The 13,808-nt window shown below is 43.9% G+C and overlaps 1 protein-coding gene across 5 annotated transcripts in view; it reads left to right on the top strand.

The window, feature by feature from the left end:
- The window catches only part of TMEM163 (transmembrane protein 163), a 272,668-nt gene that overhangs the window by 214,043 nt on the left and 44,817 nt on the right, over nt 1–13,808 (top strand). For 4 of the 5 annotated variants that reach the window (XM_086367823.1, XM_086367834.1, XM_086367850.1 and 1 more), the window contains exon 5: nt 12,153–12,249. In XM_086367823.1, coding sequence (XP_086223949.1) covers nt 12,153–12,249 — 97 coding nt within the window. Of the gene's footprint in view, nt 1–1,070; nt 1,162–12,152; nt 12,250–13,808 lie in introns of those variants that run through there. The other variant, XR_015151607.1, reaches the window with a different exon arrangement.

Raw genomic sequence — 13,808 nt, 5'->3', positions numbered from 1 at the left:
AAATATAAACTTGACTTAAATATGCTTAAATGGTTCACTTTGCGTAACCAGTTTGCTTAAGTAGTAAGATTTCTTATTCTCCTGAAAAACAAGTATTACCCTGAAAGTCCCTCTTAAATCTCTTTAAAGCCCATCAATTCACTTTGTACTTCCCTAGGTTGAAAACAGTGACTGTCAGTACATTTGCCTTGGATCTCTCAAGAGCTGGTAGAAACCAGCCCTCTTTCCCCGTCTCCACATCTCCTGCCCTGTTCTAGCAGCATCTCTTTTCAAGATCATTGTTGTTACAGAATTAAGTCTTGTGGGCTCTGCTAGGACCCAGGGCTGTGGAGAAGGCTCTATTTCTCTTCCAGTTCCTGTAGCCAAAAATGAAACCAAAGCTGAGACTGAAGCAGTGCAGGCTTTATGGAGTGGTCTGAGAACGGAGAGGCAGGAACTTTGTTCACAAATCAACTTCTCATCCCTTGGTGAGATGGGATTTGATTTTAAACAGTAGAGACAAAGGGAGGAGGAGTGAGGATGGTGATGGGGAGGCATGTGTACTGGTTCACCAGGGAAGGGGCAGCGCTTTTGATGGCATGGGTGCCACCCACCCTCTCTTATCCTCTTTTGGTCCTTGATTTCTGATCACGATGCAAGTAGGTGTGTCATGCTAATGTAATAAAATCAGCGTATAAAGCCACTGTGTTGGAGGTCCAGTATGTCACCATCTTGGTTCCAACTGGTCCCATTTGTTTTTTGTTTTTTTCTTCCTATAGCTTCCTTATCTCTTAAAGATTTGTGATAACTCCTATTAAATGTGGGGGCAGGTGGATTTTGAGAAAGGGAGCTTCCCCAATCACTCAGTGGGTAAAAGAATCCACCTGCAACAAAGGAGACACAGGAGGTGTGGGTTCGATCCCTGGGTTGGGAGGATCCCCTGGAGAAGGAAATGGCAACGCACTCCCGTATTCTTGCCTGGAGAATCCCATGGACAGAGGAGCCTGGTGGGCTGCAGTCCATGGGGTCACAAAGAGTTGGATATGTATGACTTAGTGACTGAGCACAAACACTGGTTCTTGTGCCGGCAGCATTATCTTCCCTTGGCCTCCCTGCGTGCACCAATGACCCTCCTTGGTCTGCTCTCAACAGAACAGCCAGATTGATCCTGCAAAAAATAATGTGAGTCATTTCTCGATTCAATCCATTGTTGGTTTCATTTCATTGTTGGTTTCCCATCCTACTCAAAATAAAAGCCAAGTCCTAGTATGACCATGTATGCCAGTCAGGAGGGCTCCATTGCTGTTCATTGAGAATGCTTGGTTCCCTCTGTTACCAGGCCCTTTCCAGATCCTTCAGCAGCAACACTATGGAAATGAATATCACTTCCATAAGACCCTTAGATAAGCAAACCTTTCTTATTAAGAGAGGGAGCTTGTGCACAAGGGAGAAGGCAGAAAAAAATCGTGCCAACTCCCTAAGTAGAAGGGACAAGCTGCTTTTACAACAAAAGGGAGGGTTTGCCTCATGATCACTGATCATTTCCAGAAATTATGCACCTTTTTTGATCAGCAGCAGGTGGCTCCAACTGGATATCGGCAATAGGGAGCGTTTCTGTGAAGGGAAAGGAGTGCAGGAGAATTTTCTGCGAGAAAACATCTGAGCAGATGTGTCTAAAGTTTAGAGTTGAGGGACTTCCCCGGCAGTCCAGTGGTTAAGACTTCATGCTTCCAGTGTAGGGGGCAGTGGGTTCAATCCCTGGTCGGGGAATTAAGATCCCACGTGCTGCATGGCATGCATAAATAAGTAAGGCAGTCTTATTAAACTTTTTTCTATAGTTGAACTTCTTGTCTTCTGGCAACTAAGTATATTCTTGAGTGTAACACAGGTAAACTTAATTATTCCTGCAAGTCTGGCTTTTGTCTCTGGGACTTTGGTGTTTGTTCTTTCGTTACCAAGGCCTGTTTTGCCCAAGGCTGTTTCTTGGCCTTATTTCCGGAATGGCTGCGCTCATATCTTCCTGTCTCGCCTGCATGGGCACCTTTGCTCCTCATGTTCTCTGTCTAGAGTGCTCTTCCCCGGGGAGCTGTTCGGCTCACTCTCCCATCTCTCAGGTCTGTGGTTAAATGCCTCCTCCTTAGAGAAGGGTGATGACTGTGTGTAGAATACATGCCTGTTACTCTCCTCCTTTGTGCTGCTTTACGTCTGTGGAATGTTCTTGTTTGTTCACATGCTTATGTCTGCCCCTCCCTGTGTAAGCTGCATGAGAACAGGCTGTTATTCATGTGCTTCTTTGGTGCTGAATCCTGGCACCGGAACACTGAAGGAATCAATTGGTAATTGTGGATTCAAGGAGACTGATGAGGCTCTTAGGTCTCAGCATACAGCCCCCTTGCAGCATATATGGGAAGTAGAGGTACTGGGTGGGTTCTGGCAATCACTAGGAAGGTTGTTCCCAGTTCCTTTCTCTCCTTGCATCTCTCTATACCCAAGAAACAGCATCCTGAGCCCTAGGGGCCCAGGAAAGTGGCCCTGGGCAACAAGGCTTGGGTGATGCTGCTTCCACTAAGCTCCAAGTATCTGGCTGTCTGGACATTGCTCCTTGAGCTTTGAGAGTCCTAGACTAGACTCCCCACCAGCTCCCCACCCTGGTCTCACTCCTCCTGCTTTGGGACGTGCCACTACCTCTTTCCTTTTGGGAAAAAAGATTGGGTTTTCCTGGCATCCTTCTCTGTTGTCCAGTTGGTTACCAGGGTCCATCCCTCTGCCTCCACAGGGTCTTTCCTATTGACCCCTCTCAGCTATCACGGCTACTCTGTAAGGGGTCATCACTCGTTTCCTTGACTACTAGCCTTGTCTCCCAGCTGATTTCCTTGCTTCTACTTTCCTTCCCTTCAACTCTGCCAAACTTCCCCCAGTCAGAAGGTCTTTGTAAAGGCCAGATCACATCATGTACCTCCCTTGCTTAAAACTGTTTAACAACTTCCTGTCACCACTACAGGCTTCCTCAGCCTTAGACATGTGTGTTCCACCTTGGTGATTTGTGCCGTACCACCTATGCCATTACTTACTTAACATTTATTTAAATATAATCATATTTGACATTTTTTCCTTCAGCAATAATATCCTTGTAGGCATGGGGTAAAAATCAGTTTTCCTAATGTATATTAAAGTATATAACTATTATATATAATACAGTGGTCTATGTACTGTCTAAGATGCATTGTAAATATCATGTTGTCAAATTCTTCAAAAAAATTGTGAAGAGGAAGGAACACTCCTAAAGAGATTCTCTGAAGCCACCATCAATCTGATATCAAAACCAGACAAAGATACTGCCAAAAAAGAAAATTATGGACCAATATCTTTGAATATAGGTGCATAAATTCTTAACAAATTTCTTAGCAAACTGTATCCAGCAATATAAAGAAAACTCATACACCATGACCAAGTGGGATTCATCCCAAGTTCCTAAGGCTGGTTCAACACATGCAGATCAATCAATGTGATTCACCACACAAACAAAAGGGAAGACAAAGACCACACGATCATCTCAGTAGATTCAGAAAAAGCATTGTGCATATCGTGGGTGATGCTGTGCCCGCCATCTCGAGGGGACTTCCAGGACACAGAGGGCCCTTCCTCACGTGGCTCTTGCATGGCTGCTCCCCTAGCCTGATGATCCAGGAGGAGCCTCTCCACTTTGGATTTCCATAGAAACAGGGCTGCACAATGTGGGGTCTTCACATCTTTGCTTATGAAGTTCCCTCTGCCTGGAGTGCCCTCCATAGCCTTATCAGCTTCTCTACTTGATGGCTCCTGTCTAGTCCTCTAGACCCAGGTTACCTGTCACACCACAGCGCCATCCTTCCTTCCCACTTGGTCCCCAGGTTGTGTTTCATCGCTTTGGTTTCTTTCTTCATTCTGTTCTTTGTGCATTATCAGTTTTCACATTCACTACTAATGACTGTCCAGTAATACTTTTCAGGTTTCCTATCCCAGGTGTGTGCTCTCCGGAGGCTGGGGCTAGGTTTTGTTTTCTTACCTTGGCATTCCATTCACCTTAAAATGTGAATGAACGCAGTTACCCCAGTGGAGCAGTAGATGTTCTAGGATCGCTTGAGATAAGGTGAGATCAAGAGTGAGGCATGTGAACCTGGGAGATGGGGGTTAACCGGAAGAAGAGAGGGGATGCATTGATTGAGAAAGGCACCAAAGACATGATGTCCCTTCACAAGGCTTTTCAGAGTAGAACCTGCTGGACTTCCCTGATGGCTCAGATGGTAAAGAATTTGCCTGCAATGCAGGGGACCCGCGTTCAAAAATCCCTGAGTTGGGAAGATGCCCTGGAGAAGGCAATGGCAATCCACTACAGTATTCTTGCCTGGAGCATTCCATGGACATAGGAGCTTAGCAGGCTGTAGTCCATGGGATCACAAAGAGTCAGATACGACTGAGCAACCAGCACTACTACTACCTACTGCTGGCCCACATCAACTTACCTGGTTGTTTGTGTCTCTCTCTCACTAACCACATGTGGTCATTTACTTTAATTAATTAAATTTTTACTTAATTTAAAAAGCATTAACATTGAATTTCTTCCATTGCATTAGCCACATTTGAAGTCTCTGTGGCCGCATGTGGCTAGTGGCTACCCTTTTGAACAGAACAGAATGGAACATCTCCTTCGTCACAGAAAATTTTATTGGTCTGCACTGCTCTAGAATCTGAGTCTTTAACAAATCTCCCATGCTGATTTTCTCCCTAAAATTGAAGCCAAGAAGAAAGTCCTATGTCAGTGAGATTCCACTTGGATAGGCTTAATCAGCTTGTATATTGTTCATTTGTTGAGTAAGGAGAGGTTCTTAGTGATTCAGTCTTGAGGAGATGGATGATCTTATCACGGACAGGGTTTGACCACATGCCTGGAGAGCTCTAGCCTGAGTAGCCATCCTTGGTCCAAGCCACCCTCCCGCTCACCACAGCCTGTTCACAAAACAGCAGGTGGATGAGGTTAAAGCTAAAGAGAGAAGAGAGAGGAGGACACAGGTAGAGAGAGGAGATGGAGATTTAGAGCCTGTGAGGGTCAAGCAGGTAAGATGAGGAGGAGCAGAAAGAGGAGGGAGCAAACCCCTGCAGTGGAAGAGGAGGCGGGTGCTGGTGGCCGTGGCGTGAAGGGCGGCAGGGAGTCTTGAGTCAAATGTTGGCTGTTTGGCGAAGCCATTATAGAGAATGAGAAATGGCTCATGGCATTCCTGGCACACTTTCTCTTGTCTCCTAGCTGATTTTGTGTGTTGTTTTACTTAAAATGGCAGACTACATGTAGTAAGAGAGGACCAGCTAGAATGAAACAGCATTAGAAATCATACATCCCTAAGAACCACATGAACTTGTGACTTGACTGTCTTTCATTTTTTTATTATTTCATGTTTGATTGAAGATGGACCCAGATTACAAGTGCTGTGGAGGCTGGGGTGGAAAATGATAAAACATTACACTTTAAGCTGTGGACTGAATTGGTAAAATGCCAGAGCAACTGTGTTTTAAGGCTTTTGTAAATTAGGAGATGATTAGAAGAAGTTTCTCTTTGGCAAATAACTTAGAATTGATAAGACCCAGGCTTTATTCATATGATTTCAGGCCTTTAAGCCTACAGCTGACCAGGGACCAAACTTCCAACCTTCTCTCATTTGGGATGTGAGAGTGTCTGCCAATTGGTTTCCTGTATAATTTCAGAGGCAAAAATTAATGCTGACTGCAAGGTGATAGATTTACAATGCTGAAGAAATTTGCAGCTTTTAGGAGGAGAAAAAATATCAGTGGCTTCAACTGTTTCTTTGGATTTTACTAATCTTTCAGATATTAATAAGTATATCTTGGACAAGATTAATACTACAGTGTTTCTCAAACTGCAGTGAATGTCAGAAGGACTTATTAAAATACAGATTGCTAGATCCCCATCTGCAGAGTTTCTGATTCAGTAGGTCTGGGTTGACCTCCGGCATTTTCATTCTTAACAAGTTCCCAGGTGATGTGGAGACTGCTGGTCCATGGACTATGCTTTTATAATCACTGGTCCTGTGAGAATTTAAATGCAGCTTCAGTCTGGATTGGGACATTGTATTCAAGGGGGGGCAGTTCATTTGAGGAGAAGGGGGTGACAGAGGATGCGATGGTTGAATGGCATCACCCACTCAATGGACATGAGTTTGAGCAAGCTCTAGGAGATAGTGAGGGACAGGGAAGCCTGGCGTGCTGCAGTCCCTGGCGTCACAAAGAGTCAGACACAACTGAGTGACTGAACAATAACAACAAGCAGTTCATTTGCCTCTTTCTTTTTTTATTCAATTAAGTTTTATTTCTTTTATCTTGTATTTTTAAAAGTTGTATTGAGCATACTATAGTTGATTTATAAGGTTGTGTTAGTTTCAGGTGTAAGCAAAGTGAATCAGTGATATCCTCTGGTTTTTTTTAGATTCTTTTCTCGTATAGGCCATTAGAGAGTGCTGAGTTCCCTGTGCTGTACAGGAGGTCCTTATTAGTTAGTAGTGTGTATACCTCAATCCCAATCTCCCAATTTATCCCTCACCCCAAATTTTATTATTTTTAATTGAAATATAGTTGATTTATAATATCATGTTAGTTTCAGATATATAGCATAGTGATTTGATTTTTTTTTTTTTTGTAGATTGTATTCCATTAAAGGTTACTACAAGATATTGGGTATAATTTCCTGTGTTATACAGTAAATCCTTGTTACTTATCTGTTTTATGTACGGGCCTTTGTATCTAGGAAAGGGAAACTACAATAGGGAAGGCAAATGTATAGTGAGGATGGAAGAGCTCTTAAATAAGCCAGTACATGGATTAAGTAACAATCCAGAAAATTATAAAAGCCATCCTTTGCTTCTTTCTGACTCAGTGTTTTCCCGCTGTAGGGTTTGGGCTGGAGGGAGAAGGAGTTGTGTTCGCTGCAGTGACCTGGCTCTACACTGCCTTCTTTCCCTGCCAGGCCGGCCTCTCCAGGTGAAGGCCGTGGTGCTCTGATGGAGCAGGTCCCTTCCCCCATCCCTCACCGCCTCCCCACAAACCAGGAAGCAGCCCACAGTTGCCCATTCGGAAGCAGCCACATTTGCAGTGTTTGCTCCTGACCCAAATCTTCTCTGCTTCCGGGAGATCGCTGCAGTCCCAGGGCAGTGGTGGCGTGAGGATGTCACGTGAAGGCCCAGAGCCTTTGAGTGGCCAGGGAGGCTGACCACTGGGAGGGCGTAAGGAGACCTGGCTTCTGTTTCTGGGTGGACTTCAGATTCCTGGGGTGACCTTGGGGAAGCTTGCCAGTCCTCCACAATCCCGTTTTGACTCCTTGTGTCTGTGAAACAAACCTCTCCCGACCCCTGACCCCTCCAGTCCATGAAATAACAGAAAAACAAAAACCTAGGTCTGGTCAGTGGCCACCAGGGCATTTAGGAACTGATGTGCAGAACTCTTGAGTGCCTGAGGAGAAAGCTGCTGTGTAAACACAATATATTATTAATAACATGTTAAAAAAAATGGCATCACACGCTCAGCTAATAATAGCTGCTTTCAGCTATGGGGGAGCGCTGACACACAGGCTTCCAGCAGTGTTGATGCAAGAGTGACTGGCTTCTGAATTTGAAACACATTTAAAAAAAGATGAAAATAGGTTTTTAAAACATTTGGAGCGTATTTGTAGGTATATTTTTGAGGCAAATATGATAGATCTGTAAAATTCAACATGAATAAACAAATCATCAATTTCTTTGGATTTTTTTTTTCATTACATTTTGGAGTTGTTTTACAGTGTGGGCTATTCCATAGGCGTTTTGGCTCAAGTGTTAGGAGTCTCTTTCCTCTTCCCATTCCCAGTGGTAAGTGGTTGATGCCCCTTTAAACTCTATGGGGGGAAACTTACAAATCAGTCAGTGGTTAGGTAATCAGTTAATATAGGGAAGTGGCTCAGCTGGTAAAGAATCTGCCTTCAATGCAGGCCACCCACGTTCGATCCCTGGCTTGGGAAGATTCCCTGGAAAAGGAAATGGCAACCCACTCCAGTATTCTTGCCTGGAAAATTCCATGGACAGTGGAGCCTGACAGGTTACAGTCCATGGGGCCACAAAGAGTTGGACATGACTGAGCAACTAACACTTCATTTCAGGGAGTCAGACCTTCCTGGGTGGACCCCATTTGTGGCTCCGATCAGTTAATGATTATATATACTCTACAGATGCATGCAGGGGCACCTGCCAGGTGCTGCTATAGATATTGAGATATGAAGATATAGTTCTCACCCTTAAGCAACTTCTAGGTAGTTTTGATTGAAGGTATATAAGCAAGATATTATGTAAGGAGACCACTGCATCTTTTATACCTGTCTCCTTAACAGAATCCAGCAAAACCCAAATCCACTTTTTGTGTGTTATCAAGGTGTGCCTGTGTTGACTGGGAGAAAGATAGAGTCCTGCAGCACCACTGGCCCCTGTCAGGAAGCAGCTCAGACGCTTGTTCCTGTCCCCTCTGAGGGATTTGGAGATGGAGGCTTCTTGAGGATGTTGTGCTAAATGCTCTACAGAAGGTTTAGCACCCAAGTGGTGCCTCTCACTTGGGTTCTCTCATGCCTCAGTGAGAGAAGACCGATCAAATAACGGGTGCGCTGCAGGTTTCTCAGGGAACATTAGACCCCTCCTTCCTCAGCAGCTGGGGGGGGGGGTCCCTTCTGTTCAGAGAAGGATGGATTTCCCCCCATAGTGGAAGCTCACTAAGGACAGGGCCTTCCCTTGAACTAGGCCTGGGACTCAGCCCTGAGAGATTATTCAGGGAACTGCCTGGGGAGCTTCATTTTTCTACTGAAGTATAGTTGATTTACAGTGTTGTGTTAGTTTCGGGTATATAGCACAGGGATTCTATTTTACGTGTGTGTGTGTGTTTGTGTGTATGTGTGTGTATCTTCCCTGGTGGCTCAGATGGTAAAGAATCCTCCTGCAATGTGGGAGACCTGGGTTCGATCCCTGGGTCAGGAAGATCCCCTGGAGAAGGGAATGTCTACCCATTCTAGTATTCTTGCCTGGAGAATTCCATAGATAGAGGAGCCAGCTGGCTACAGTCCATGCGGTTGCAAAGAGTTGAACATAACTGAGTGACTAACACTTTCACTTTTTCATATATATGTATATACATACATATTGGAGATGGGGACGACAATCCACTCCAGTATTCTTCCCTGGAGAATCCCATGGACTCTAGAGAAGCCTGGCGGGTTACAGTCCGTGGGGGTCGCAAAGAGTCGGACACGACTGAGCGACTAACATTTCACTTCATATACACACATACATACACACATTCTTCTTCAGATTCTTTTCCCTTATAGGTTATTGCAAGATATTGAGTAGAGTTCCCTGTGCTGTACAGGAGAACCTTTCTGTTTATCCATTTTATATATAGTATAGCATGGGTGCTCAGTTATGTCCAACTCGACACAACCCCGTGGACTATAGCACGCCAGGCTCCTCTGTCCAAGAAAGACAATAGTGTGCGTATGTTAATCTCAAATCTCCTAGTTTATCCCTCCCCCACTCTTTCCCTTTGGTATCCATAAATTTGTTTTCTATGTCTGTGGGTCTATTTCTGTTTCTGAGAAGCAATTTAAAAAGCAAATACAGATGCCTGTATTCACCCCTAGAGATTCTGATAAGATTGACCCTGAGTGGCAGTCCCTGGGATACTGTTCCAAAAAATTCCTCAGTGGGGTGTAAAGTGTGAGGGCTAGAAAACCGAGTTGGAGATTAAATTTATCTGAAAGGGTGAAGCAGAGAGAGCATGTGTGCTAGTCACTTGAGTGGAGGCCTGACTTTTAGGCTCTTTTCCTGAAATGGCACCTCTCACGGTCCCATTTGCTAGCAGGTAGAAGTGGTTACTTCAAGTGTTGGGCACAGTGGGTCCATAGTCATCAGCCCTGTGGGATAGCTGGGCCTTGGGCCAGTTGCTTTGGGAGCTTTGATCCCCCAAGCCCTGGAATCCCTGTCCTGCCCTGGTGTCTGGTCACTAAAGGGCCCTCCAGGAAGCCGTCTCATTTCTGCATGATGCCCCTCTTGGCTGTGGTCCCCTCCAGCTTGATCACCCTGCCAGGACTGTGGTGACCAGCACCAGGCACTCCACCTTCTGTAGCCTTCTTCATTTCTGCTGCTGTGTCCCTGGGTGCTTTTTGCCTGTAATCTCGACACACCCACACCCACCCACCCACCGACCCCCACACACCTACTTGTAATCTCTCCACACACATGCAAGCACACACACTCACACCCCACCATCCCCCACCATCCCCTCAAGTGTATGTTTCCCCCCAGGCTCCTTATGAGGATGTATGGTGCCCGGGGTGGATCACCTGCCTGGTTTATAGGTCCAGGATTCTCTTTAGCTCAAGTCTGTACCAAGAGCCCCAGCCTGCTTATTACTTTTCCTTTGTTCTTTTGTGTTTCACCCCAGCCCACATTGATCGCTTCTTCCTGTGTTTTTGATTTTGTGATTTTACTTTTTGGCCTCATGCTAGAGCATGTGGGATCTTAATTTCCTAACCAGGGATTGAACCCATGCCCCCTGCATTGGAAAGTGGAGTCATAACCACTGGATTGCTGCTGAAGTACCTTCCCATCTGTGTTTTTGAGAGAATAAAACCTACTACTAATGTGTTGATAAGAAGCCTTTGGAGTGAACTCCATGCACCCTGTTTACCTCCTTATTTCTGACCCTTAGGTTTGGGAAAAGGTGTCTGTCTATAGGCTGGTTAGGATTCTAAGTAGGTGCCTCTTTGGGTCCTTCTATTAGTCCAGAACATGGTAATTAAAGCATGGGCAATGAAAAATGGTTTTATTTTGTAGCTTTGGAGGAGGGCTGAGAAGGCTGCTAGGTGATGGTGACCTCAGGTTGGGGCAGGAATGATGTAGGGCTTCTCGTACTGGTTTCTTTTCTATTTCTTTTCATTTTCATTTGGTATTTTGACCCTTGTATCTCTATCATCATTTCCTCAGGTTTACTTTCATTTTCTGTATTTTTCCCTCCTGTGAGTATCTGGGTTGCCAGCTGGTGCATCCCAAGCCCCATAGTCATCCTCCCAGCTCCACCCCACTCCCCTGGCTGGGTGTCCTCTGACTTTTCCCATGACCTCATTCCTAACTTGCTCTCACCTCTCCTGTGCATGGTGTCTTGGTTGACTTCATCCTTCCTTTTCTCCTCTCATTTATTTTTTAAAAGAATTGCTTCATCCTGCCATGAACACTCTTTATTTTTTTTGCTTTTAATTTTATTTTGGAGTATAGTCAGTTAACAATGTTATGATAGTTTCAGGCAGACAGTGAAGGGACTCAGCAATGCATATATATGTACCCATTCCCCACCTACCCCACCAAACTCCCCTACCATCCAGGCTGCCACATAAGATTGAGCAGAGTTCCCTATGCTATACAGTAGATATTTGTTGATCATCCACTTTAAATACAGCAGATGAACTCTCTTCTTTTGTCATTACTGAATCATTCCTCTTTTTATGTTTGAGAAAATCCAAAAGTGTCTGTCCTGTTCTATCAGCAAGAGACATCCAGGGTGTGTTTTTCTCTTCCATCATTTAAGCCAGGATTAATGGATTAATTTTTTATGCTCTGTGCATTATCTTATTTTATCTTCAGGTAGGAAATGTTACTCCCACTTGACAGATGAGGAAATAGAGGCTAAAAGAAGTTTGGTAGCTTGACCAAGATCAAGCAGCAGGTTAAATGGTAGAACCTGGAAAGTCTCACGTCAGAACCTCCACTCTTTGCTATTAAACTCTGTACTCCAGCTAGAGGAGGGGTGACATGCTGTGTTGCCAGGCAGGAGAAGGATTTCATGGCCTTGAAGATCCTTTCATACCAGCATTCGTGGGATGCTGTGAGGTCATGTAGGATGGTGAGACCCTTTCACATGGGGTTGATTTTGATGATAAATCACTGAACTGTGTTCTAGAAATGATTCAGTATTAATTCTGATACTGTGGGTGGGCATGGTTGCAGTATGGCAAATTATGGTGGATCTAGGGCCTCGGGTTGTGTCATTGTCACTGCCATTGTGTAAAGTAGCCAGATGGAGTTCTCCCAGGTGATTCCCAATGTTCTGTTTCTTTGCAGAGCCTGTGTCATCTTGGGGGTGATATTCCTTCTGTCATCTGTGTGTATAGTGGTCAAAGCTATCCATGACCTCTCGACGAAGCTGCTCCCGGAAGTTGTAAGTTTCTTCTTTTTTCTTAAGTCTTTCCTGAGGGTACCAGCCTCTTGTATTACCTCTCACCCCAGACTTACTGGGGGAAATTGGGCAGGTGGAGAGAAAATAAACAGTATCTTAGGAGTCCAGAAGACCTCATATTAGAATGTAAATGACTCGGCAGAGAAAAGCACTGGGCAAGACAAAAAGATAGTTGAGCTGGTGCATGTTCTGTGTCTTTTGACTACTTTTAATGTCTTTTATATTAAGAGAAACGAGGTGATTTTTATAGAGCAGTGATCCAACCTGTGTTGTTTGCATCTGTTCTGCATCCACTCAGTGACTTATAGTAAGAATTATTTTTGCCCTTGCACCTCAATTCAGTACATAAATCTATTCACATTAGATTTTCTGACACAACTAACATTCAAATGCAGAAACTGGAGGACACAATTTCATATTAAAGTGTGTTTTCGCCTCATTTTCTTGGTGAGAGGCACCAGATTCTTTTTTTTGTTGTTTTTTTTTTTTTGCACTCTGATTCTATTTTTGCTCCACATCTTATGCATACTGGTAAAAAAAGACTTTTACAGTCTCCTGGAGGCTAATTTACCTATCAGGAGATGAAGATACTGCCATTACAATGATTCTCTCTACAAACTTACCTCAGAGATATGATGGGTTTAGTTCCTGACTGTCACCATAAAGCAATTAATGCTTAAAGCAAATCACACATTTTTTTTGGTTTCCCAGTGCACATAGAAGTTATCTTAATACTATGTCTATTATATGTAGTCTGTTACGTGTTCAATGGCATTATATCTTAAAAAACAAAACCAATGTACATACCTTGATTTAAAAATACCTATTGCAAAGATAAGTGAGCTATCATCTGAGACTTCAGCAAGTCACAATCTGTTTGCAATGGTAACATCAAAGATCACTGACCACCATAAGAAATGTAATAAAACGCGGGGGGAGGAGGGTAGTAAACTGGGCGATCAGGATTGACGTATATACATGAGTCTATATGAAATAGGTAACTAATATGGACCTGCTGTGTAGCACAGGGAACCCTACTCAATGCTCTGTAATGACCTATATGGGAAACGAATCTTTTAAAGAAGAAAGAGTGGCTATATGTATATATGTAACTGATTCTCTTTGCTGTACACCTGAAACTAACACAACATTGTAAATCAACTATCCTTCAATAAAAATGTTTTTAAAAGTTTGAAATATTTTGAGGATTAACAGAATGTGACACAGGGATAGAAGGTGAGCAAATGCTGTTGGAAAAAATGGTGCCAATAGACTTACTGGACACAGGGTTACCACAAACTTTCAATTTGTAAAAAAAAAATAATAATAATTATCTACAAAGTGAGGTGAAATGAGGTGCGCCTGTTTATAAGTTGCATAGTGATGTAATGCAAAATTACGGGCTCTTCTTTCAGGGTGTGACTTGGCTTGTGCTCGACTATGTGCACCATCTTATAAAAGGCCTAAGTTATGAGACCTTTAGTTTTACTTTTAGAAAAACACATGTTAGTCTTTTGGGGGTAATGTATTACATTTGTGTG

Source organism: Bos grunniens, chromosome 2 (assembly GCF_055505025.1).
Source record: "Bos grunniens cultivar Pamir isolate PY7600 chromosome 2, Bosgru_T2T1.0, whole genome shotgun sequence".
In the NCBI taxonomy this organism is placed as follows: Eukaryota; Metazoa; Chordata; class Mammalia; order Artiodactyla; family Bovidae; genus Bos; species Bos grunniens.
This window is presented reverse-complemented; position numbering and strand designations above follow the sequence as displayed.